The sequence below is a fragment of the Molossus molossus genome, unplaced genomic scaffold (genome assembly GCF_014108415.1).
Source record: "Molossus molossus isolate mMolMol1 unplaced genomic scaffold, mMolMol1.p scaffold_m16_p_24, whole genome shotgun sequence".
NCBI classification, from domain to species: domain Eukaryota; kingdom Metazoa; phylum Chordata; class Mammalia; order Chiroptera; family Molossidae; genus Molossus; species Molossus molossus.
The window spans coordinates 11,293,137-11,319,102 of record NW_023425360.1 but is presented as its reverse complement, the minus strand read 5'-3'; the positions used below and the strand labels follow the sequence as shown (position 1 = coordinate 11,319,102).

General features: G+C 48.1%; 1 protein-coding gene across 4 annotated transcripts in view; it reads right to left on the bottom strand.

Moving 5' to 3' along the window:
* The window catches only part of MEF2A (myocyte enhancer factor 2A), a 91,796-nt gene that overhangs the window by 3,708 nt on the left and 62,122 nt on the right, over nucleotides 1-25,966 (bottom strand). For 2 of the 4 annotated variants that reach the window (XM_036278120.1, XM_036278119.1), the window contains exons 5-9: nucleotides 25,363-25,582; nucleotides 24,555-24,614; nucleotides 10,898-11,085; nucleotides 7,874-7,897; nucleotides 4,120-4,243 (exon numbers count right to left, since the gene is read on the bottom strand). In XM_036278120.1, the coding sequence (XP_036134013.1) occupies nucleotides 4,120-4,243; nucleotides 7,874-7,897; nucleotides 10,898-11,085; nucleotides 24,555-24,614; nucleotides 25,363-25,582 (616 nt within the window). The remainder of the gene's footprint in view (nucleotides 1-4,119; nucleotides 4,244-7,873; nucleotides 7,898-10,897; nucleotides 11,086-24,554; nucleotides 24,615-25,362; nucleotides 25,583-25,966) is intronic. The other 2 variants (XM_036278123.1, XM_036278122.1) reach the window with 1 other exon arrangement.

Sequence of the window (25,966 nt, the reverse complement as noted above, 5' to 3'; positions counted from 1 at the left end):
AGAAATCGAAAACACTAATTCGAAAGAATATCTGCACCCCTATGTTCATTGAGGCATTATTGACAATAGCCAAGATCCAGAAGCAACCCAGGTGAATAAAGTCTGTGGTACATATGTGCGATGGAATATTAGCCATAAAAGGATGAAATCTTACCATTTGTGACAGCGTGGATGGACCTAGAGGGTATTATGCTAAGTGCAATAAGTCAGAGAAAAATATCATATGATTTCACCTACATGTGGAATTTAAAGAGCAAAATAAAATCGACAGACTCAAAGATACAGAGAACAGACTGATGATGGTTGCCAGAAAGGAGGGGGTCTGGGGGGCTGGGTGAGAAAGGTTAGAGGATTAAGAGGAAAAAATTGACAGCCACAAAACAGTCACAGGGATGCACAGTCCAGCACAGGGAATACAGTCTACAATGCTGTAACGATTATGTGCAGTGCCAGGGGGTACTTTGTTAAGCACTGTGTAAGGCACAGATTGCTGAACCGCAATGCTGCGCACCTGAGCCTGGTACACTCCCGTACAATGTAGACTGATCGAAACGAGGAGCAGCTGAGTTGAAGCAGCAGTGCTGGTTCTTAGGGCTCCATCCCCCCTTTCTCCTCTGTTCTGAGATTACCTCCTCCCTCCCCACAGAAGCTGAGGTTGGGGAGGGGTCCATCACACTGATGCCTTCCACAGTGACCCCTCACGGTTCACCAGCTGTCTCCAAACACCTCATTCCTTCAAACCTGCTCCCCACCTTAGTAGCATTCACCGCACTGCCGGGGCCCCAAACCTGTGGTCCTCTCCGCTCCCCAAGCCCGGTCAGCTCTCGCTCCTGTCTCTCAAGCCTCCCCGGGGCCCACCCACTTCTGCCCCTGCACACACTGCAGCCAGTGATCTTTCAACACCACAAAGGCCGACACCTCACTGCTTAAAGCCTTCTTAAGGCTTCCCAACTCTCAAGATGATGTCCAAAGTCTTCAACACGGCCCAGAAAATCCCTCATCGCTCCAGTCTCAGCTCGAAGCTCCTGGCCCCGCAGCCATCGTCCACAGGGCTCCCGTCCTTGGAGCGCCTCCTCTGACCCGAAGTGCAGGGGACCCGGCCAGCAGCGTGAAGAGCTCTAGCACGGCCGCAATGGTGGCTGCGGAGTCCCGTCAACCACGCGCTCCGCTTCCCGCGGCTCCTGCCCGAGTGAATGTCCCACACTGAACGGTCGTGAGTGCACCCAAGCACACGTTTGAGACCTGCAGTGACCTCGCTGACAGGCACGATGAGGTACCTCACTCTTCATCCCTTTACTGACTGTGGCATGTTTCTGATCTAAATCTATACAGGAAGGTAGATTATATACTAAAGAAATCACACACTAGATTACACACACAAACACGTTTTAAAAAGGCAGAGAGAGAAACGTGTTAAAGATAAGGTGGTGAATTAAACAGGTTCAGTGCTGAGAAAGAAAGCCGGGCCTGAGTCTGTTAGAAGGATGAGCCTGAGCTAGTGATGGACGGTTTCGAGAGTCTGACTCTGTTTTTATGTTCTGGTCATTCCTTCTGAACTTGTAGAAAACAAGTCCTTTCTAATCTACTGTTGTTTCTAAAAACAAGTATAGTGGGAGATGTGCGGTCAACATGGCAGGGTAGAAACCACTGCTCACTCCTCCCACAACCCCATCCAAATCACAGCTAAATGATGGAACAGGCATCACTGAACCACCTGAAGACCAGAAGAAGCCACCTCACTGGTGAAAGGGGCAGAGATGCAGAGTGGCATGTCCCATGCCCTTGGTGTGCCAATGAAGTCACGAGAGAGATCTCAGCTGCAGAGGTCCCCCGCGGGCTCCCTGCCCAGGGCCCTCGTGCTAGGAAGCTATGCCCATACGTCGAGCGTGAGCCTGAGCGCGGCCCCCCGAGAGACATGGAGGGCTGCTGCAGCCCCAGGTGTCCTCCGAAAAGCAGTCTCTTCAATAAATGGTGTTGGGAAAACTGGACAGGTACATTCAGAAAAGGAAACGACCACTTTCTTACACCATTTACAAGAATAAAGACTTAAATGTAAGACCCAAAACCATAAAACTCCTAAAAGAAAACATAGGCAGTAAAATATGACACTGCTCTTAGTAATATGTTTTTAGATATGTGCCCTTGGGCAAGAGAAACAAAAAACCAAATGGGACTACATTAAATTAAAAAGTTTTTGCACAGCTAAGGAAACCATCAACATAACAAAAAGAACCTACTGAATGGGAGAAGATATTCACCAATGCTACATCCCATAAGGGGTTAATATCCAAATGTGTAAGGAACTCATGCAAACACCAAAAAGACAAGCAATTAAAAATTGGGCAGAAGACCTGAATAGACATCTCCAAAGAGGGCATGGCCAGTAGACATGAGAACACGCTCAAGGTCAGGTCACTAATCATCAGAATGATGCAAATGGAAACCACAATGAGATAATGAGATATTACTACACCCCCTTGCTGCATGGCCATTATCACTAAATCAGCAATGGACCAGTGTTGACGAGGATGTAGGGAAGAGGGGACCCTGGTGCAACCATTGTGGGAAGCAGTATGTGGTTTCCTCAAAAAAATGAAAAATAGAACTACCATATTTATGATCCAGCCAAGGAAATCCAGAGCACCGACTGGAAAAGATACATCCAGGCCTGAGTTCACTGCGGTGTTACAAGAACCACGATAGGGAAGCACCTGAGTGTCCACAGAGAGGGGCCAGAAGTGTGCACAGACCAGGGAACGTGCCTCAGCCGTGAAGGAGGAGGGAATCCTGCCCTTTGCGACAACATGGATGGACTTGGAGGATGCTATGCTAAGTGAAATAAGTCAGACAGAAAAGACAAATGCACAGGATTTCAGTTATATGTGGAATCTAAAAACAAAACAAATGAATTTAAAAATCTCAGATACAGAGAACATTTTGAGGATTGTCAGAATAGAGGGATTTGGGGGGGCTGGTGAACATGGTGAAGGAATCAAGTACAGCTGATAGGGACAAACTAGTCGCGGGGCTGTGAAGCACAGCACAGGAGAGCGGTCCGCCGCAAACCTGTCTCGGATGCTCTGCGCTGTCATCGCACCTGGAGGCCCGTGCTCCCGAACATCCCTCTTCTCCTGCATTCTCCAGGCTCAGAACAGCCGGTAACCTCAGGCCTTCCCCTCCATATGTACCAAGTTAGCTGGGACCGGCTCCTTACCCCCACTGAGCGGGGAGGGGAGGCCCGCATGGTGTCACCCAGGGTGGCCATGGTGAGCCCCGGGCTTCCCTCCGGATCTGCAGTTGATGGGCGTGGCCTTCCCCATGCTGACTGTGGGAACGTGGTGGACATTGCCCTTAGACCTTCGTTTCCAACAAAACCCTGACAGTTGCTTAAAGGAACGTGGAATCCGGGCAGCGACAGACGCCGCCTCTGCACCCTCAGGGAGCTGCGGACGGCGGGCTGACGGCCAAGCGCGGGCGATTACCCTGAAGTCCGCTCCTAGCAGCAGAGGGATAAAGCCCTGCTCTGCTCTCTGAAACCCCGGGCCTAGCCGCCCCCCCCCCCTCCTGGGAGGCCTCCGGTCTTGCGTCAGCGGTGAGGGAGGAGCCCACGGGCGTCCGCCGCCGCCACTTGGTGGAAAGCACCCTCTGGACACTGGAGCGCCCTTGAGCGTTCCCCATCGGCCCCTGAAATGGGGTATTTAGGATGAGATGTCTAGATAAACCTACTGAGTGACAGTCCGTCTCAGAGTGAGGACGGGCTGGCTGAGGAGAAGCAAAGGCCCTGGAACCGCAGCCTCTAAGGGCAGGAGCGTGGAGGAAGGGGGGGGAAGCGCACCCAGCCCGCGGCCCCCACGCCCACGCCCGGGGCCGCCCACACCCTCGCCCGGGGCCCAGGGGCGCAGCAGGGGACAGCTCCGGCCCCGCCCGGAAGGGGGCGCGCTGGGTGATGGGCACCCCTTCCTGGGGCACCCTGACCTGCGCCAGCCTGTTTCTGGGGGGTCAGAGAAGTCCGTGCTGGCGCGCTCCCGGGACGCCCCTTTCTGCCCGCGGGCCAGGCTCCGTGCTGCTCACCCCCAGGGGAACCCCACCCGAAGGCCCGGGCTGGCCCAGCGCGCTCACCGGAGCTGTAGGCGGGCACTGCCGAGTACAGCAGCCCCTGCGGGGGCAGGCTGGGCGTCGCCACCGACACGGCCGGCGTGGCCAGCGGCTGGGGGGCCTGAGCGCCGCTGATCCGCTGCGGGTTCTGTGAGGAGAGAGAGAGCCGTTACTGCGGGGCACTGGCGGCCTCCCTGCTCCGGACAGTGCCTGAGCTCGGTCTTCTGCGGACGTCGTTCCCCGAGCAGGGACGACACGAGGCCTTAAAATAAATACTAATGCGAATAACCAAATATTTAACTTTGAGGGACATTTTTACATTGACCTTCCCTTTCCCCTAGTTTTTCCACGCGGAGTTCACTGCTGTCGGACACGCCCTGGCACAGGAGCCTGACCAGGAGCGACGGCCCGGGGTCAGCGTCAGAGGGCTCGAGGCGCAGACGCCAGGCTGCCGGCGGGGACGGGGCGGCTGGACACCTCGGGCCAGCACAGCGCGCGTGGAAGTGCACAGTGCGGGGAGCAAAACCTCCGGAGGGTCCCGGCTCGCGGAGTGCAGCGCGCATCGGGCTTTCCTCCCGGCCCCTGCCGCTGCGCAGTGCCACGCTGTCGGGGCGGTTCTGGGTCCACAGCGAACTCGGGGAGCACATACAGCGACGCCCCTTACCCCCGCCCGCACACACACAGCCCCCTCGTCCCCAGCACTGCACACACACACACACAGCCCCCTCGTCCCCAGCACTGCACACACACACACACACACACACACACAGCCCCCTCGTCCCCAGCACTGCACACACACACACAGCCCCCTCGTCCCCAGCACTGCACACACACACACACACACACACAGCCCCCTCGTCCCCAGCACTGCACACACACACACACACAGCCCCCTCGTCCCCAGCACTGCACACACACACACAGCCCCCCTCGTCCCCAGCACTGCACACACACACACACACACACACACAGCCCCCTCGTCCCCAGCACTGCACACACACACACACACACCCCCCCTCGTCCCCAGCACTGCACACACACACACACACAGCCCCCTCGTCCCCAGCACTGCACACACACACACACACAGCCCCCTCGTCCCCAGCACTGCACACACACACACACAGCCCCCTCGTCCCCAGCACTGCACACACACACACACACACACACAGCCCCCTCGTCCCCAGCACTGCACACACACACACACACACACAGCCCCCTCGTCCCCAGCACTGCACACACACACACACACACACAGCCCCCTCGTCCCCAGCACTGCACACACACACACACACACACAGCCCCCTCGTCCCCAGCACTGCACACACACACACACACCCACACACAGCCCCCTCGTCCCAGCACTGCACACACACACACACACACACAGCCCCCTCGTCCCCAGCACTGCACACACACACACAACACACACAGCCCCCTCGTCCCCAGCACTGCACACACACACACACACACACACACAGCCCCCTCGTCCCCAGCACTGCACACACACACAGCCCCCCGTCCCCAGCACTGCCCGCCGCTGACCCCTGTTAACAGCAGCTCCGGCGTGTGCTCCGGGAGCTCCTGCAAGGGGAGGCTGGCACAGAGCTGTGTGGCAGGAGCCTGGGCAGGGCTGGGGGAGCACGAGCGGGGGCTCCATCGCCAGGCCCTCACCCACCCTGGGAAAGCAGGGAGCAGACAGCGCTAACAGCCGAGTGGGCTCCCGGCCGCCCCCTCGTGTGCAGGAGCCACAGCAGAGCCTCGGCCCTGCTTCTGGGGACACTTCCCGGGCCCGAGGGCCCAAGCAAACTCCACGTCCTGGGGGTCCGTGCACAGGAAGCCCTCGTGCAGCTCGGGGTCGTGTCTAAAGAAGTGAAGCCTCGTAACTGACACTGGGGATCTAAGCCAGATCCATCCAGTATAACTCAGTGCCCTGAGATGAGAAAGAACCAGGCAGTGGTCCGGTTTTCTCCCCATTTTCAAAGGGTAACCAGTAATCAAACGAAGGCCTCTGGACAGATCTAGATAACTTGAACGTGGATGGTTTGATAAGGATGCAGACCTCAGTTTCTTTCTTTCTCGTTTGTATTGTCTGTACAATCTTAAGTGAGAGAACGTCAGAAAGACCACCTGGTCTGTGGTTACACAGCCTGGGTGCTTGTCCCAGACCCACCATCCGGAAGCCCTGGGCTGATCACTGCCCCCGAGCCTGTCAAGGGGGCAGACAGTGGTCTGGTGCGCCCGCCTAGCGGTCCTGGGAGGACTGAGGCAACCGGAGTACCGCACAGATATACAGTACTCACTGCCCACTACCCTCAGCCCGACATCTGTACGACTTCTGACCCACAGCTCGTCCCCGGGAGCGGTCACGAAGTCAAGCCGTTGTAGCACAGCACGGCAAGGCTGCTAAAGGAATCTCTGTAGCCTGGCCCTCACAGGAGTCCAGTAGGCTCCGGAACACCTGTCCTTCCTCACTTTGGTCAGAGCCATCCGTGATTGTATTCTAGAGTTCAAACCAATAGGAACCACTTTCTAAATTGTAACATTGTGTCTGGCACTGGATTGTACAAGAGTGAGTGACTTCCAGAACCACTAGGAGGCGACATGTCGCTAGATAATTCACAAGGAAGCATTCATGACAACTTCTGAAGGGTAAATAGTGAGGTCTAATCTAATATGAATTATTTTATCTCGGATTGTAAACTTCCATTTGGTAATCATCACTGTATCATTAAGTAAAATATTTTCCCAAAAGATAGTTTAAATCTGCACATGATATAATCCAATACTACAGTGACAGCTAATTAGTATATTCCAGTTAACCAGTACCAAACCACATATAAAACTGTGAGTGATCACAAAGTTAAATAAAGAGTGAACTCTTATTCTGAGAACAGAACACAATCTTATTTTAAAATAAACAAACGGTGCAAAACACACCAGCATGCATGTATGTATGTAAACGAAACCAGCAGGTGCCTTGCCCATGCTTCATGCAGCCTGAGCCCCGCCCGTGCTGGGAACTACACTCTTTCAAGTGCATATTCCCCCTGAAGGCCTCCAATCAGCAGCTGACTTTGATCACTTTGAACATGATCACTTCTGTGAGGTTTGGGTTTTAGTTCCCAAAGAAGAAACAGATCAACTGAAAGTTATTTTAGTCAAACTTGTTTTCTAGAAGCAAATAGAAATCATTTGTTTTGGAGAAAAAGATATTAATAGCTACTTTTGCGAATGAAATATCTTCTAGTAAAAAGTAGTAAACTGTGGAGGCTCCATTACCCCTTGTGGTTCAGATCACTCCATGCAGGGTGGAGTGATTCCAACTCTGAAAAGGTGACCTCACCAGAAATGATGTCATCATTTTGAAAGAAAGAAATAACACAAGACCATGTGTTACAATCTGAGGAACTTTGAAGGTGAAGTCATTTTCTAAAAATATGTTAATAATTTGGGAAACTATATAAGGTATTTTTGCATCTTTCCTTTAAAAAAATCTTTTAACATGTTTTGTGATCATGGGCAGCTGTTGGTTTTAAACATTTTATTCCAATGTTCCCTCCAACGAATCAAATGGATCATGACATACAGTTATAAATAGAAAAACTAGACACTGTATTACCAGTAGATCGGTTTAGTTATTCAAAGTATTTGGATAGTGTTCAATAACAAGAAAACAATGTGTGTAGCAAAGGGAACATTGGTTAGGAGAAAACAAAGAAGAAAGTTAGTGCTCTCTACATCTTTCCAACTCCCTTCAAGCAGAATCCACACTCACCAGCTCCAACTCCTCTTCCTCCGACTGTGCTCGGCACATGAGAGGGATACGAGAGTTACTAAGACTGTCGGTACTCGGAAACGAAGTATTTAGGAAAACATGTTATTTGAACACTAGCAGTTGCTGCAAACTCTAGACAGACCATTATATACGCCACGGATACAAACAAACTGCTCATTGTCTCCACACTTGTGGATCTCAAAAGACTGGAAAGACTTCTGAATTCTCCAGGGCCAGGGTTTAAAGACAGCCCCCACTGCACCTCCTTTTCTGCGGGCTGCACCCGCACATGCTACCACCAGTGTTGAAGGGTCCAGTGGCAGGACCAGTCTACCTGGGACTTGAGCACGCTACCCCCGAACCCACATCGTAAGCCCCTTGGCCCGTGTGGTCCGCGTGCCCTGCATCTCCTGCGGCCTCTGTGCTGCTCAGTGGACAGAAAGCCCTTGTCCTTACTGCCCATCGTGAGCAGTGCTATGAACAAGACTCAGACTGGTTAGTAAGTATAACTGCTTTCAATAGCACAGGTTTATGTATGTATACTATTTGCAAATATAGTGTTCCTAGGAATAAAATAAACTCAACAGAGAAAACCCAGACACATGAAGAAAATAAGGCCGTAGGAGAAGTGAGTGATAGTCACACACAGAACAGAGATGACGAGTATGTCAACTCCTTTCCTCTTGCGCCCCCAGAAAACATTACTGCCCTAGAAGTAATCTACTAACTAGCTTTTTCTTATTTTACTTGAACAAGCCAAGTGTCTTGGTCAGCCTGTGAAAGGTGTCTATTAGCATCATCACTGATACATGAAGCAGGTTTATCTGCAAAGAAACGGCATAAAACAGGAGGGAGGCTGGCTGCTGACTATGACGAGAACTGACGTGGACAACACTGCTTTTCCGAATGTGGTGAAATGATCTTCAACTCTACTGTTACAGAATATGCACACACCCGCGGCTACAAAGTCCACATCACAATACTAGGTGGGCCCTGGCCGGTTTGGCTGAGCGGTTAGAGTGTCGCCTGCAGACCAGAGACACTGGGTTCGGTTCCCGCTAAGGGCAGGTACCTTAGTTGCCGTTTGTGCCCGGCCCCAGTTGAGGTCGTGTGGGTGGCAAGCAGTCGATGTGTCTCTTTCACATGGATGTTTCTCTCCCTCCCGCTCTATCTGAAGACAAATGCAAAAATGTCCTTGGGTGAGGATTAAAAAAAAAATACTAGGGGGTGTAGTTTTCACCGTAACCTACAGGGATAAGGTGCTAACAGTTCACATGGTCAGTTCTGAGTATCCCATGGAGAGGCTTCATGATGTTCTTTACAAAATGAGAGTCTTGACGAGTTGCTAAATGCCTACATGTAGTCTGTCCTTAAACTCTGCCGTTACTAGTGATGCGTGTAGACGTGGCTGAGACAGGTCTCCTTTCCCACAGGCCTCACAGGAGGCTCCTGTTCCGAAGGGCAGGAAGGGAGAGGGTCAGGCCACACCCCTGCCCCCCGCTGTGCCGCCCCCTCCAGCACACACCTCGGAGGAGACTGCTCCAGGACGCTCCGGCCTCTTCCCTGCGTGCCGTGAGGTGCACGGAGAAGCAGCCTACAGAGCACCCAGACACCCCCAGATCGTGGCTCCAGGGGTTGGACACAGTCTGGCCAGTGAACACTTGGCCTCCAACGTTCCCAGTCCCGTAGCTTAGCTCATTACCTGCGCCTCTCTACCCAGATAAGCCTGTGCTCAAATGTCCTGTCCCAGCAGGACCCGCCTCTCCCTAGACAGAGTCCGGGCCAGGCAGTGGCCCTGAAATGTCAGCACTGTAAGTGTTCAAGGAGAACTGGAACTTTCTGTTTGCCCAGCATTTTTTCATTGTAAGGCGGGCAGCGCCAGCGTCCAGCTGTCCGTGTCTCTGACTGACAGAGTGCGTCTTTGTCTATGACGTCGAGCTCCGGTCCTGGCCCTCGTACTGCCCCTCCCTCGGCTCCTCACCGCTGCCCGGCAAGCTCGGTTCTCGGGGGATGAGACTGCGCACAGAGGTGTCTGGGAATCTGACGCATTATCCAAATGTAGGACTATCTACAGCCTGATGGCATCACTTTCACCTATGAACCTCAGGTGGAAGTTCAGAAGCCACGAAGCACACAGACCAGCTGGCACACTGCGTGTTCCTCAGGCAGTGGCCACACACAACTGCGGAAAGCGTGCATACAGCCCTGGCCAGTGTGGCTCGGTGGTTAGAGCGTCGGCCCTCGGAGCTGTGCAGGAGGCAACCAATTGACGTCTCTCTCACATTGATGTTTCTCTCCCCCTCCCTCCCTCCCTCCCTTCTTCCTTCCTTCCCTCCCTCCTACTTTCTCTGGAAAAAAAAAAAAATCAATGGAAAAATACCCTCTGGTGAGAATTAACAACAAAAAACTTGCACATATATTCTAATTTTTTTTCAAAAGTAAATGAGGCTGTTACTATAAGGACATTGTCAAGGCCTGGGCTGGGGAGACCTATGTTCTTGAAAGACTTAAATGGGAAGGTTATTTGAGAAGGAATAAACAGAAAACTTATTTGGAGAATCTCAAGTTTTCTCGCTCCTCCCTATTCTACAGCAGTTCTCTTTGGTTTGCAGAATGTTCTATCACATGATACGTGTCTCCTCTCTGAAAAGCGTGTACGACAGATTACTACAGTGCGCACAGTACAGAAAACATGCTCAGGTCGGGTTTCATTCACCAGTTGGGACGAGATCTCTAAGCAGAGGCCCAGCCTGGTGACGTTAAAACTGAGCACAAAAGTAACTCTCCATATTTAGCTTTGATTTTAAATAACCAGTAAGCAGATTTATTTCCTGTTTCTCCATAATCTAATTTCTGTGTATTTAAAATAGACTTGTTTCTTCAAATGCTCATTTCACAAAGAAATAATCATTAGGAAAAAGTCTAGAGTCCACGGAAGTATGGAACATTCCAAAAGAAAACACAGACTGAGTATGTGTAAAACACGTGTTTTAAAGAATGAAACTGGAGGAAGGTTGAACATACCAGTGGAGGCATCATGCCCTTGCTGGAAGGAGGGATGACGACTCGAAGGTCTGGCTTGCGACTGTTCATTCCAAGACCACCACCGGCTGGAGGAGGGGGAGACTTGGCCGGCATGACTTTACCTAAACTATTTGCACCAGCAGCTCCAATCAAATTGGGAGAAGCTCTCGAGTTTACGAATCCATTCCCTGGGGAAAAGAAATACTCATTAACAAAAAGATTCACTGAAATACTTGGGTGTGAATATGAAGCAAATTCTCCCGTTTTGATTTCAAATGAGATTTATAAGAAAACTAGTTAGTTAATCATGTACCTTTGAGTATTTTAAAAATAAGCAAAGAAAAGTGAAATATCTATAAAGCTTCAGATTAATGCCACTTGTTTTCTGCCTTAGTCCTTGGACCTGGCGAGATAGCACTAAAAATTCAAGGCCTCACCTCTCACCGGCCCCCGGACCCCAGCCGCGGGCTATCAGAGGGCGCTGAGCCAGCGCAGGCAGCTGGGAGTCGGTCTCTCTGAGCTGCTGCTCACCCAGCCCCAGCCCCAAGGCCTCCCTGCGGCCAGAACCCCGCGGCCGGGACCCCGCAGCCTCCCTGCGGCCGGGACCCCGCGGCCGGGACCCCGCAGCCTCCCTGCGGCTGGGACCCCGCGGCCGGGACCCTGCAGCCTCCCTGCGGCCAGAACCCCGCGGCCGGGACCCCGCAGCCTCCCTGCGGCCGGGAATTCTTCCTGGCGGCGCTGCCTCTGCCCCCTCGTTCTCCCGCTGCCGTTAGGTCTTCTTCTCTGGATTATCTGACTTATTCCTCTAATTCCTGCTTTTGAACTTTCCCTACTAGAAAGGCCTGCCTCTCTCGGAGGAAACAGGCAGCAGGTGCGTGGTGGTGTGTTCCCGGCAGGCACTCTGGGGCACCAGCTGACTGAACATAAAAGCAGTGACCGGCCCCTTCCCGCTGGCCCTCCGCACGGCAGCAGCCCGGCGGTTCTGTGGGCTGGCTCTGCATCAACTGCCCTGCTCCACACTGGCCTAGTGACAGGCACTTGACTCAGATCCCAGCCAGTAAGTAAACAGCATCTCCCTCACCAGGGAATGGGATCCACCAACATCCGTCAGAACCTAGGGAAAGAAGTAGTTACATGGTGGCGAGGGAAGCGTCTATGTTCCTCTACACATGAAGCATTTCGTTCTCGAGCCGTTTTTAAACTCAGAAGAAAGCCAGGATGGCGGAGACGGGGACTGGGGGAAATGAGAAGCCCTCCCACACTTGCAGCTGAGCCTCTTCGGGGTCTTTCCAGTCACATATAAGTGAGTAAATGCCCTATGCTATTTAAGCTTAATTCAGATGGTTTTCTGTTAGTTGCAACGGATTGTATCCTAATAGAAATGGTTACTGTTCACCAACTTAACATAAGTTCAATGGTGGAGATAATGCCAGAGATTTTTTTAAAAATCAAGTAACAGGTATACCATAAAATGTCATTTATAAAATAGAGGCCATTATGCTATTTTAATTTCTAAGTAAATCACAAACGTAACAGGGCAAAAATAGAAAACAAAATTAACAATAAAGTTTAAAAATATTTTTTGCAAACTCAATTACCAAATCCAAGATACAGTGTTAACTGCCATAAAAAATACAGCATAGGTCACTCTACTATTCCATGTTTTTAAAATAAATCACTTATAATAACATAAAAAACTAAGTTTAACATGTGCATAGTGTGCTTTTAGTAACAGAAACTTTGTACCATGAACCCTGTATTACTTTTCTATTTTGAATAGTCCCTGGTATCTGTCTAGTCTACTACAGTACATAGATGCTCCTTTAAAAACATTGAATAAAAGAATAAATGTACTGGATTAAGAATTCCTCTCCTAGGAGAGTGAACACACTTGAACATAATAAAGGCCACAGATGTCAAAGCCGCAGCTAACATCATATTCAGCTGGGAAAAACCAAAAATCAGGAACAAGAGAGGAATGTCCATTTTCATCACGCTTACGCAACATAGTACTGGAAGTCCTCGCCACAGCAATCAGACAAGAAGAATAAAAAAGGCATCCAAATTGGAAAGGAATAAGTAAAACTGTTATTATTTGCAGATGCCCCAATAGTACATAGAGAGAACCCTAAAGATTCCACTAAAAAAAATCAGTAAAATAGCAGGATACAAAATAAACATTCAGAAGTTGGTTGCAAATTTATATACCAATAATGAACTATAAGAAAAGGAAACTAAAAAAATAATTCTAGTTAAAATTGCATTTAAAAAAAAATACCAAGGAATAAATTTAACCAAGGAGATAAAAGACCTCCACTTGGAACATCCTAAGACACTAAAGAAAGAAAATGAAGACAAATAAATGGAAGCATATGTTGTGCTCATGGATAGAAAGAATCATCATTATTAAAATATCCATACTACCCAAAGCAATCTATAGGTTCAGTGCAATTCCTATCAAAATATCAAGACTGTATTTCACAAACTAGAACAAATATTTCAAAAATTTCTATGGAACCACAGAATACCACAAATAGTCACAGAAATCATAAGAAAGAAGAACAAAGTCAGAGGTATCATGCTACCTGATATCAAACTATACTACAAAGCTACAGTAATCAAAACGGCATGGTATTGGCATAAAAACAGACATGTGGATCAATGGAATAGTGGAGATCCCCCCCTCCAAATAAACCCACACCTATATGGTCAATTAATCTATGACAAAGGAGGCAAGAATATACAATGGAGTAAAGACAGTCTATTCACTAAGTGGTGCTAGAAAAATTGGACAGATACATGCAAAAAAATTAAACTAGACCACATTCTTATACCATATACAAGAATAAACTCAAAAAGGGTTGAAGACTTAAATGTAAGACCCAAAACCATAAAAGCCCTAGAAGAAAACGTAGGCAGTAAACCCTCTGCCATTCCTGTTAGCAATATTTTTTCTGATACCTCTCCTCAGGCATGGGAAACAAAAGGAAAAATAAACAAATGGGACTACACCAATCTAAAAAGTTTTTGCACAGCAAAGGAAATCATCAACAAAACAGAAAAAACTACTGAATGGGATGTATAATGATACATTCACCAATGATACACCCCAGAAGGCGTTAATATCCGAAATTTATAAAGAACTCATACAAGTCAACACCAAAAAAACAAACAATCCAATTAAAAAATGAGCCAAGGACTTGGACAGACACTTCTCCGGAGAAGACGTCAAAGGGTCAATAGACATGAGAGGACGCTCAGCACTGCGAACCAGGAAAACGCGAAGTCAAACCACAAGCTATCACAGCCGTCAGAATGGCTTCATCAGTAAACCCACAAGTGTTGGTGAGGGTGTGGAGAAAGGGAGACTTTGAGCACTGCTGGTGGGAATGCAGACTGGTGCAGCCACAACAGAAAACAGTATGGAGGGTCCTTGAAAAATTAAAAATGGAACTGCTTATGACCCAGCAATTCCACTTCTGGGAATATATCCAAAGAAACCCGAAACACTGATTCGAAAGAACAGATGCACCCCTATGTTCACTGCAGTGTTATTTACAACAGCCAAGATTAGAGAAGCAATCCAAATGCCATCAACAGATGAATGGGTAAAAAGCTGTGGTGCGTATATACAGTGGAATATATTACTCGGCCATAAAAAAGAAGGAAATCTTGCCCTGGTCGGTTTGGCTCAGCAGTTAGAGCGTCGGCCCACAGAGCGGAGGGTCCTGGGTTCGGTTCCCATTAAGGGCATGCGCCTCGGTTGCAGTTTGTCCCCAGCCCCGTTTGGGGTCGTATGTGTGGCAACCACTTAATGTGTCCCTCTCACATCGATTTTCTCTCTCTCCCGCCCTCTCTCCCTCCTACTCTATCTGAAGATAAATGCAAAAATGTCCTCGGGTGAGGATAAAAAAAAAAAGAATGAAATCTTACCATTTGCAATACCCCGAATGGGCCTAGTGGGTATCATGCTAAGTGAAATAAGTCAGAGAGAGAAAGTAACTATCATATGATCACTTATATGCGGAATCTAAAGAACAAGATAAATGAAACAGAAATAGACTCATAGACACAGAGAGCAGACCCGTCTGCCAGAGGGATGGGAGATGGGGGAATGAATGAAAAGTGAAGGGATTAAGACGTACAAATTGGTAGCTACACAATAACCAAGGTGATGTAATACGGAATATAGTCAATAACATTGTGATAACTATGTATTGTGTGCCAGGTAGGTACTGGAAATATCAGGGTGGGGGAACATTTTGTAAGGGATATAACTGTCCAACCACTATGCTATACACCTGAAACTAATACAAAATAACACTATAAACTGTAATTGAAAAATTAAATATTTTTTTAAGGATTCCATTCCTAGTGTTCATTACAAAGTTGGCGCTATATATATACATATATATATATATATATATATATATATATATATATATTCAGAAGAATGAACTAGATGTTCCTGGGGTACTGAACAGGCCCCCTAACTTCTCTGGCTAGGACTTGGCATTCCCACAACAGCAGCAACCATCTAAAATCACACAACAGGCCCTGGCTGGTTTGGCTCAGCGGTTGGAGCATTGGCCTGTGGACCAGAGAGTCCCAGGTTCGGTTCCCGCTAGGGGCACAAAAAAATAAACCAATCAATCAAACCACACAACAGTAGAGAACTGCCTTTACAATTTACACGCCTGTCATGTGTAGAGCACGTGCAGAAGGGGGGACTGGGAAAGGAGAGAAGACCTGCGGCGTCTTCAGCAGCTTTGCACCTGCTTAGCAAGTGCGGGAGCAGCACATCCACAGGCAGGAAGGTGCCAGAACCACGCTCAGGGAAGGGTGGAGGCAACACGCCAGTGGGCACACACCTGGCAAGGGAACAGGAGGCAGAGCAGACACAGGCAGGGCTTGAGCAGGGGGCTCTGTGGGAATGACGACCAAGCAGTCTGAATGGACACAAACCGGCAGAAGGCAGGCACTCCGGCCACCCGGGAAGGAAAGGCGGGCAGAGCCGCAGAGTCCACGGCGCGGCGTGCTCCACTGACCGGCAAGAGGGGACGGTGGCTGTATTTGTTCTGTTCCTTCCCCTCCAGTGTAAGGCAGAAAGGACAACTTCAGAATCCACCAGAACTGGGCGTGTGCGCGCGCACGCACACGCGCACCGGGGTGGGAGACCCGCAAGCACGACCAGAAGCAGCGCTGTGTGCGTGACACTGGCTGAAAACCGCCCTGTGGCCCACCGCGAGAAGACGGTGCCCAGGGCGAGCACCGCTGCAGAGAGCTGCTGCCGGCGCATCTGCTCCGCGTCAAGGGTGTTTGTGTTCGTTTGTGGCGCATCTTAATTTTATTAGCGTTTCTTGAATGAAACAGAAATATTATTTGAAACCACTTAAAATGTATATAGAATTTGGCAGTTCATGAAACATTTTACGAAGAGTATACAAGAAAAAGGGTCAACTGATAAATAGACATATCAATTCTAAAGTTAAAATAATATACAACTATGGATTAAATTCTTGAAGATAATCTGGAGTAAGTAGACACTTCAATATATCTGCTTACACTATATTTAGAGTTTGAAAAACATATGTTATTTAGGTTAATCATTTACAAGAAACACTCAAAACTGATGTTTTGCCAACAGGATATAATTAACTTTGTTGGACCCTAACCAGCATGTTTTCAGGGACAAAGAAACCGGAGCGGTGAGATGTGGCACTTGGGGACTGCTGCGTCTCTTCAGCTGCTGTCATTCAGAGTGTCAGGTTCCAGATGGTGAGTCTCCTCGCTGTCCCCTCCCCCACCCAGTCCTCGCTTTCTCCACAACTTCTACCCAGTGGCCTACCAGTTTCCGTGCATGTCCGTGATTTAGCTCTGCTGCGGGACTGGGCTGCTAGCTGACCTGATGAGGCCCTGGCCCGCCTTCAGCTTCCGTGACCTGGCAGGTGAGGCCCTGCACCCAGGCGACCCTCCTCTCCGCACCCCAGAGCGCAATTCCTGCCCGCTGGTGAGCTTCAGAAAGGAGCGCGGTCAGGAAAGCAATCTCCTCCCTGAGCCGTCCCCAGTGGAGTCCAGCTGGTGTGTGAGCTGGGCAGGGACAACTGCCAAGCAAATTATCTGGATATAAAACGCTTATCGAATAATTTTAGTCAAAAATAGGAAGGTTTAATAGAAACTAATAGAATGTTAGACTGACATTAATAAGCACAGATTAACAGCATTTTTCTTAATTAAATAATGGCATGTATGTCTGTTCTTAATCTCTGATAATACTTAGGAGATTCTTACTTGATTACACTCGAACTGAAGGATAAAGCAGTATTTCCGCTCACGTGCACTAGGAGACGATACAAAGACATCATGCAGAAGGATGCGTCAAGAAGCGCTCGCTCTCATCGACCTGCGGAGCCTGTGGGGCCTCTCCACGGTGCAGTCGTAACTGGAGCCCAGTTGGGGCGCAAGGCCCGAAAGCAGGGCCGCAGCGGGAAGCTGGGACGGAGGGTGCCAGGGTGCTGTCAGTGGCTGGCGACTCCAGGCGGAACAAGACGTTCTCAACGCACCTGTCACTGTGGAGCACAGGACACACTGCCCAGTGGGGTGCCTCCACTTCATCTCTAATGACAAAAATGAAGCTACTGTGGAGAAAGACTGTTGAGGTAGGTACTCTTAGTGTATGGCTCCCCTTGCATGGCCTACAAGTTTAGAAGTTAAGAACCAGCTGTCAATGAGTACACTGAATTTAATGCGATTGTTGTTCAAGTGTGTTTTCGGGTTTTATGGTGAATTACGCCCTGGCACCAACTTGACGGATGTGTTCCCCAGGGCCCTGCACAGTCGTGCCGCCAGGAACGGACAGACCTCGGACAGACCTCGTCTCAGCCCCAGCAGGCGGGCCATCCTATCAGGCTGGCTCCGAGTTCAGAACACCCGATCGCTGAGATCACTCGAGGCTGGGATGCACGGCTTGTCCGGCACACTGCTCTTTTAGGGCTCAACTGTGGGCGACGATATGATGGATGTTCTATTATTGGAAATCTATTCCAAGTTGAACAGACATGCAAAGGATTCAGAAAATCTCAAAGGACTCTGAAAAATTCATCCAAAACAAGGTTCAAGAATCTCATATTTGACAAATGTTTCGTAACAATCTGACAAACTTTCAGCTGATTATTCAATAAACAAAAAGACATTGTAAAAGTCTATAAAATTATGTCTTTTGTATAAAAAAACTGAATGAGGTTTCTAAAATAATAAAAGACCATGGGTTTTAAAAAAACTGATGACATATTTACTTGACTCAATGGAAATTCCTGCATGATGGAGAGAATAAATTTGGCCCCTAAAGATTATAATCGAAGCCAGACAACGCCCACGATACGGCCGTGGCCCGTCCCGGACACTGTGTCCTCCTCGGTCGCTCTGCGAGGGCTGCCCAGCGGGGCCACGTGTCTCCTTCCACAGCCTTCGTGCATCCCCAGCCCCACCGTGGCTTCCACCACGTCTGCACATGACTCTCACCTCTGGGCTTCTGCTCTGCAGCTCCTAACTTCAGTCCACATGCAGCCACCGATGGCCACTCCCCGCTACGCTGCTGTGGTCTGGAGCTCGGCCTGCTTCACACATGCGGTCTGCCGCCCTCCCTCATCCCAGCCACCTCCGGAGCCACACGCTGTCGTCCTTCTTCACCTCCCCGCTGCCTCTGCTACCGTGCGGACCCTGAGGACCCTCCCTCGACCCCAAACAACACCAAGGGCACCCCGAGCCTTTCTATTCCTAGTCCAGAACTCTGTCCTTCCTCACACGTTTAGTAAGTGAAGTGGCTGGAGACCGAAGATTCTACTTTACGCTTGACCTGTAAACGTAGGCCCAGAAGTGAAAAGGCGTTCGCTCCCAAAGCATCTGAACGACGGTGCTACCTGCATGTTAAATGGAAGCCTCGAGAGAACACGTCCTGTAGACCACCATCCCGCCATCGGAGAAGCACACTGCCACGTGCAAGGTGCACGGCTTACAAAGGCGCACGGCCGGCAGGTCGTGTCTGGATATACGACATCGGTTGAGAAGAATTATCACGTTGAAAAGAGAAAGCAATGAGCGCCCACAAATCACCGCCGTAGAAACTACGCTGGAGAGACCACTATCGATGCAGCACCAGAGGTTCAGAAACGAGGACAGGGAAGCGCATGTTCACGCCGTCCCAACATAGATCGCTACTATATCAGTTTGGATTCCCCTCCTTTTCATCTTCCATGTGCATATTTTTTGCAAAATTTTAATATACTTAATTTTCATACTTTTGAATATGTTGATTTCTTCCTATTATTCACTACTATAAATAAAGTTGTAACGAACCTTTGCATATTCTAGTTTATTTCTTTGGGAGAGATTCCCAGAAACAGGATTAGTGGGCTCAGAGGTATAAACAATTTATGACTACTGAAACATCTTGCCAAAATCTTCCAAGAAAGACTGTTACTAATTTACAATGCCACGAGCATGTATGTTATTTTTTAAACTTTTATTAACACATAACAGAAAGGCGCACAAAACAAAAACCTGAAGATCGAGGATTCATCGCAGAGTGCACATCCCTGTAGCCAACGGGCAGCTCGAGAGAAGGACGATGCTGGAACCCTGTCAGCGCCTGCAACTGGGCCCGGGGCACTCCTGTCCCGCCTGCCGAAGGAACACTGTCGTGACTGTCAGTAGCACCTTGTCTTCCTTTACAGTCTGACATCTGTCTCCACTTGCATCCTTCACACTGTAGTTTCCTCACCTGCTTTTCAAGCTTTACGTAGATAGAATCATTTAGTATTTGCATTCTCTTGCCTTCATTTTACGTTGGTAAAATCCATCCTTATTGTGGATTACTGTTATAGTTTCTTCATTTTCGATGCATTACAGTATTCCTTTATACATAACTGATTTGTCCATTCCATGGGTGACAGAAATCTGGATTATTTCTAGGTATGGGCTGTGACATACGATGCTATGCACATTTTGGACATGTCTCTTGCTGCCCATGTGCACACATGCATTTCCCTACAGTTCATACAGATGAGTGACAACGCTAGGTCACAGAATACACGTATCTTCAATTTTAATACATGTCAAAACGGCTGCACCACTTGTACTGCATGAGTGTATGAGAGTTTGGGTTTAGCCATAGCCCTGTCAACACTTGGTATTATCTACTTTGCTTTAGTTGTCCATTCTGGTAGGTGATAGTGTCTGCAATTTAATTTTGTTCTTCCTTGCTTACTGAGCTTGAGCATTTTTTCACAAATTTATTAAATACCAGGATAGTTTCTTTTGTGAAATGTCTCTGTTCTTATGCATATTTTTTAATTGAATTTTTTTGATGATTTTTATGTATTCTCAGAAAGCCCTCTGTTTATAATATGTACAGGCACTCCGTGGAGATATTTAAGGTTCAGTTCCACTGTAATAAAGTGAATATTCCAATAAAGCAAGTCACACAGATGTTTTGGCTTGCTGATGCATATAAAAGTTATATATATATTACATGGTATCAACTTTATCAACTAGTAAGTGTGTGCAACAGCATTATGTCTAAGAAAACAATGTATTTACCTTAATTTAAAACTATTGCTAAAAAAATGTTAACCATCATCTGAGCCTTCAGTGAGCTGTAATCTTTTTGCTGCCCAGGGTCTTGCCTCGATGTTTATGGCTGCTAACGGGGGGGACAAGGGGGGCAGTGGAGGGGGGGAGCAGTGGAGGGGGGCAGGGGGAGCAGTGGAAGGGGGCGGGAGGAGGGGGAGCAGTGGAGGGGTGGGGGCAGGGAGCAGTCGAGGGGTGCTGAAGGCTAGAGGGGCTGTGTCGAGTCCTTAAAGTAAGACAATGGCGTTTGCCTCATCAGCTGACTCTACCTTCCAGGAAAGATTTCTCTGTATCTGTAGCACGAGACGCTGTTTGAGAGCATTTTGCCCACAGACTTTCTCTCAAAACTGGAGTCCCTCTCCCGAACCCTGCCGCTGCTTATCAGCTAAGCTTGCGCGCTGTTCTAAACCCTTTGCCATTTCAACATTCACAGCATCTTCACTAGAAGGAGGTTCCGGCTCAAGAAAACACTTTCTTTGCTCATCCATCAGAAGCAACTCTTCATCCGTTTACTCTAATTCTAGGGTCCAATTTTGGGGGGCCTCAACCCAACATTGGAAGAACGTGCTAGGCTCTCCCAGTTCTCGGTGGGCCCTGAGCTTTGCTCTCTGTCCTCAAGATCTGCGGCTATCACACGGCCTGGGGGACAGCCCGCGGTGGGGCTGCAACGCCGCCTGGAGAAAAGCGGCCATGGACTCCGAGTGTCTGTCTTCGTCATTCCCTGGATCTTGTGCCTGTAACGCATCATCTTGTTAGCTCTCAAATGCTTTCAAGCAGATCTTTAGAATACTTCGCCTCAGTCCAAATGTCCAAGTTGCCATTATCACAGAAGTCTATCTTGCTTTTTTTTATACCTCCATTTTAATTTTATTTATGAAAGTTTTCAAATTAATCAAAAACTATCTTTTCTACGTATCATCTTAAGATCAGAAGCAATAGTTCCCCAAATCTCTGATATAACATAACTGATATGTTACATACTAAGTCTGGAGATTCACAAAGTAGGTTCACATTTTAAGTCTCTGATAAGTCCTGCAGTGAAGAAACCTATTTAGTTTTATTTAGCATGTGATTTGCAAAACACAGACAAGTCTGTGCCTCTGATATAATTCCAAGAAACAATGCTTTGAAAACTGCAGATTAGAAATCATACCCACAGCTTTTAACGTATTTTCTTCTGAATTTCTCTGGGAATTTAATGTTTAATATTTTTATTCATGGAAACTTTATTTAGGCATAAAATGGGTTTATATTATTTCTTTTTCCAAAACCATTGAAGCAAAATGGCACCACTGTTGAAAATGAGCTAATATATATTATCTGACTCTTCCTCACAAAAATAACACTTTAAAATACCTATGAGGAACCACTTATTGGGGTGGGGGTGGGTATTTATAGCAAGAAACACTTTACATCCACATATGCTCTGAGTGTTGCACAGAAATAATCACTTCCAGCTGGCATCTGAATTAAGTGATACAAGATGTCTACTTAGGTTAATCTAACCTCACATGTTAAAAAGTAGTTATAGCACAAATGTCATTTAGGATATAATCCAAATAAGTAGAATTAGACTTAGTAAAGGTAAAATAAGTATACAAAAGTATGAATCAATGAAGAATCAAGACATCCACTCTTGCGGAAATGTGCACTGAGAAACAGGATGTCTCTCTGTCTATGTAAATGCTTTTAAATAAATCACTAAGCACTTAGAATATGTTAATACTTACTTGAATTAAAAATTTTAATAAAAATTCATGTCCACTAATTATGACTATTACCATGGTGACGAACACTAAACATGTTGAGATGGTATCCTGGGGGGGAGGGGGGGGCGTGGGACAGAGCTACGGAAGGAGAGGAGGGACAGGCCGAGCAGCTCTGCACACACCCGTGATCGTGTGCCCAGCCTGAGTACTGGGACCCATGCAGCCCTCTGAGCCTGAGGGTCTGCAGAGGGAGAAGTCTGCACACACCCGTGATCGTGTGCCCAGCCTGAGTACTGGGACCCATGCAGCCCTCTGAGCCTGAGGGTCTGCAGAGGGAGAAGTCTGCACACACCCGTGATCGTGTGCCCAGCCTGAGTACTGGGACCCATGCAGCCCTCTGAGCCTGAGGGTCTGCAGAGGGAGAAGTCTGCACACACCCGTGATCGTGTGCCCAGCCTGAGTACTGGGACCCATGCAGCCCTCTGAACCTGAGGGTCTGCAGAGGGAGAAGTCTGCACACACCCATGATCGTGTGCCCAGCCTGAGTACTGGGACCCATGCAGCCCTCTGAACCTGAGGGTCTGCAGAGGGAGAAGTCTGCACACACCCGTGATCGTGTGCCCAGCCTGAGTACTGGGACCCATGCAGCCCTCTGAGCCTGAGGGTCTGCAGAGGGAGAAGTCTGCACACACCCATGATCGTGTGCCCAGCCTGAGTACTGGGACCCATGCAGCCCTCTGAGCCTGAGGGTCTGCAGAGGGAGAAGGGGGCTTACAAAAAATGGATTAAAAAGAAGAAATGAAAGAAACAGGATTACAGGTACAAAGTTCACATCAGGATGGCAGTCCGAGTTTGAAATTACCAAAAGGAACACAGAAAACTGAGCGGCAAAGACAAAGTCTAGATTTAATGTGCAGAGAAAAAAATAAAATGAGGAAAAGAGAACATGTTCATGGTGCCAGCAGGATGCGAAAAAAATAAAGGCTTGGGGAGAACATCTTCAAATAGCCAAACTCCATGAAATGAAACTAAGTTTGGAAATAAAACCAAGACCTAGTTAAAATTATGAAATTTTAAATGAAACAGAAATGATTGATTCCAGCCTTAACCCGCCTAGAAAGGAAAAGGGAGCAAGATGGATAGTGTTGGGGGAATAAAAACATGTATGAAAAAATGTAACATGCAAACAACTAAAACAGAGTTAAAAAGACACTATTTGGAAATACACATCCAAGTGTGACAGCCTAATGTATAATTGGTAAGACCTTTATGAATTTTTCCATATTAATTATCTGTTTACAAAGATCCTACAAGTCTTGTCTGTTTAATTTCATTAAAATATCAATTAATGCAGTGGTAGATATATTAGGCAGTTATTCCTACTTTAGGTCACTGTTTTATAACTTGTCTTACGAATAATGCCTGTTTATTTCTTTCTCATCATTTTAAATTAAGTTATTAACTCATCTCCATCAGGCTGAAGCTTTCACATTTCTGTGGACTGAGGTGAAGCAATCGGAATTTCCCTGTGAGAGGTGTTCTCAGATGCCTCCAGGAACACACAACGCATTATGAAGCAGAGACGGAATACCTGCTTCTACCTTCAGGTGACTGGTGACCCGGATGACCTAATATGATCATCTAAAGGGATACAGTTATTCTTATAACTCTGACATATATGCCATATTTTTGTCATCGCAAGATCACGATCTATCTTTACCAGCACTTCTGGGTGGGGCGGACACATTGATGACATGGGTTTAAACTGCCAGTCATCGTGGGAGAGGAGCCAAGCAGAAGTACAGATGTGGCTGCAACCACGACAAGATGTGTGTGCTCCTCGTGCGAACACCAGAACAGACCCTGCAGAAGTGCCTCAATTCTTTCGTCATGGTGCGCTCTCCGAACACATTTCAACCATTGTTAAGATGTACCAGTAGTCTGTTGACAGTCTAGTTTTGGTGAGAACAGATGACACAAAAAGCTTCTCCTTAACAGTTTTGATGTGAACACTGAACTAAGGCACAGTAGTCTTTAGAAAGAACAATGTCTGCTATGAAGGAGGCCCTCAGTAAGTATTTAATGAATGAAGGAGTAACTGGACTTCAGGGCAAGGTGTAAGGAATAAAACAGGGCAGTTATAAAAACATGTTAAGTATTAGCAAAAAGTACCCCTCCGAAGGAAATGAAGTCCAAAGAGAGAAATGTCCGCCCTCCCCACTGTCCCTCCTCGTCTAGCAGAAGGCCTCGTCTGAGGGACGCTGTCCCTTTCCCCGTGCGGGGACGGAGGCCTACAAAGTCAGACGTCAGGACTCACTCACCCACTGGGCTGCTTCCAGCTCCGTTCGGCGCTGTGAGGTCTGACGTGCTCAACATCCCACCTAGGACCACGGAGAGAGGGGAGGACAAACAATGAACGTGAGCTGTTCTTGTCTGAATGACTGCAAGCTAAACAGACAGAGGTTCTAAAGAACATGAAAATTCAAGACAGCCCAGTCTGAACTTGGCATTAATGCATAATATAAATGTGTTACATTACCAGCCATTATTACCTAAAAGGTAAATCATAAGTAAGGATACAATAACAACATGACGAATAATACAATGCTTGGTCAATAATAGTATAAGAACACACTGTTGCACAGCCTCTAACTGAACTGCTTTGCCACCCCGCATGTCCGCTCCCTCCTCCGTCCCGGTGCGAGGCCCCGGCACCGGCGCCAGACCGTCCACACTGACGAGAGCCGGCAGTGCCGCCGGGCACCAGGACCCGGCTGCGAAGGCACCGAATGCCCGTTTCCGCCGAGCTGGGCCACACTCGGGCGGGGGACTCGCAAAACACGAACTCCAGCCAGTGAAGTCTCTCCCCGTATCTCAATGTGAGCGGCCCGCACTCAACTCTACACCTCTGCTCACGTATCCGCATCAACGTCCTGTCCAAGGTGGCTTTCCCAGGGGGCCCGCACAGCAGGTGCACACAGGGTTCCACCCACCTGGGCCAAGCCGCCCGACACGAAGAACACGCCGAGAGCCACCGCTTACCCACCAGCACGGCGAGGAGCATGTGAACTGCGTGTCGGCAGTTCGGTTGTGCCCCGTCGTGTTCCGAGCCGGCGGCTCACTACATACCTGCACTGCCGGTGCTCGGCGGTCTCTGCGGGGCGCCAGGGGACACGTTCCTGTGCAGTGCGGCCTGAGGTGGAGAGAGCATGCTTGAATCTGCCAATGTGGAGCTGGCCGCCAAAGATGGGGACACGAGTGAGCTCCCTGGGTTAGTGTAGGACAGAGCGTTAGGGCTGCTCACAGGGACCGTCACCGACATGGAGAAGTTCTGGGGCGGCAAACCAGGCTGCAAACAACACACAAGAAGAGAAAACTGTTAGTTTCATTTTTATCTGTGTTGAATGTATTACCTTATGGACTTTAATTTGACAAGATAACTAGTTATTAAAAGTAGAGAATGGGAATAGGTTCTTACTAAATCAACTTGCAGGTTCAAGCTATTTTCTTTGGAACTATATTTAAATATGAGTATGTGTAACATGAACCTTTTCAATTTTTTATGTATTGATACATCTATACTAAAAGAATGCATACACTATATATTCAAACATTCATAGAGATAAAAACTAGAGGTTAAAACCTAATATTAAAGTACTGTTGTCAAATTTAGACATTACAAAATAAGCTGTGTTACCAAGTAAGCATAAATTAACACTTTAATAAAAACCAA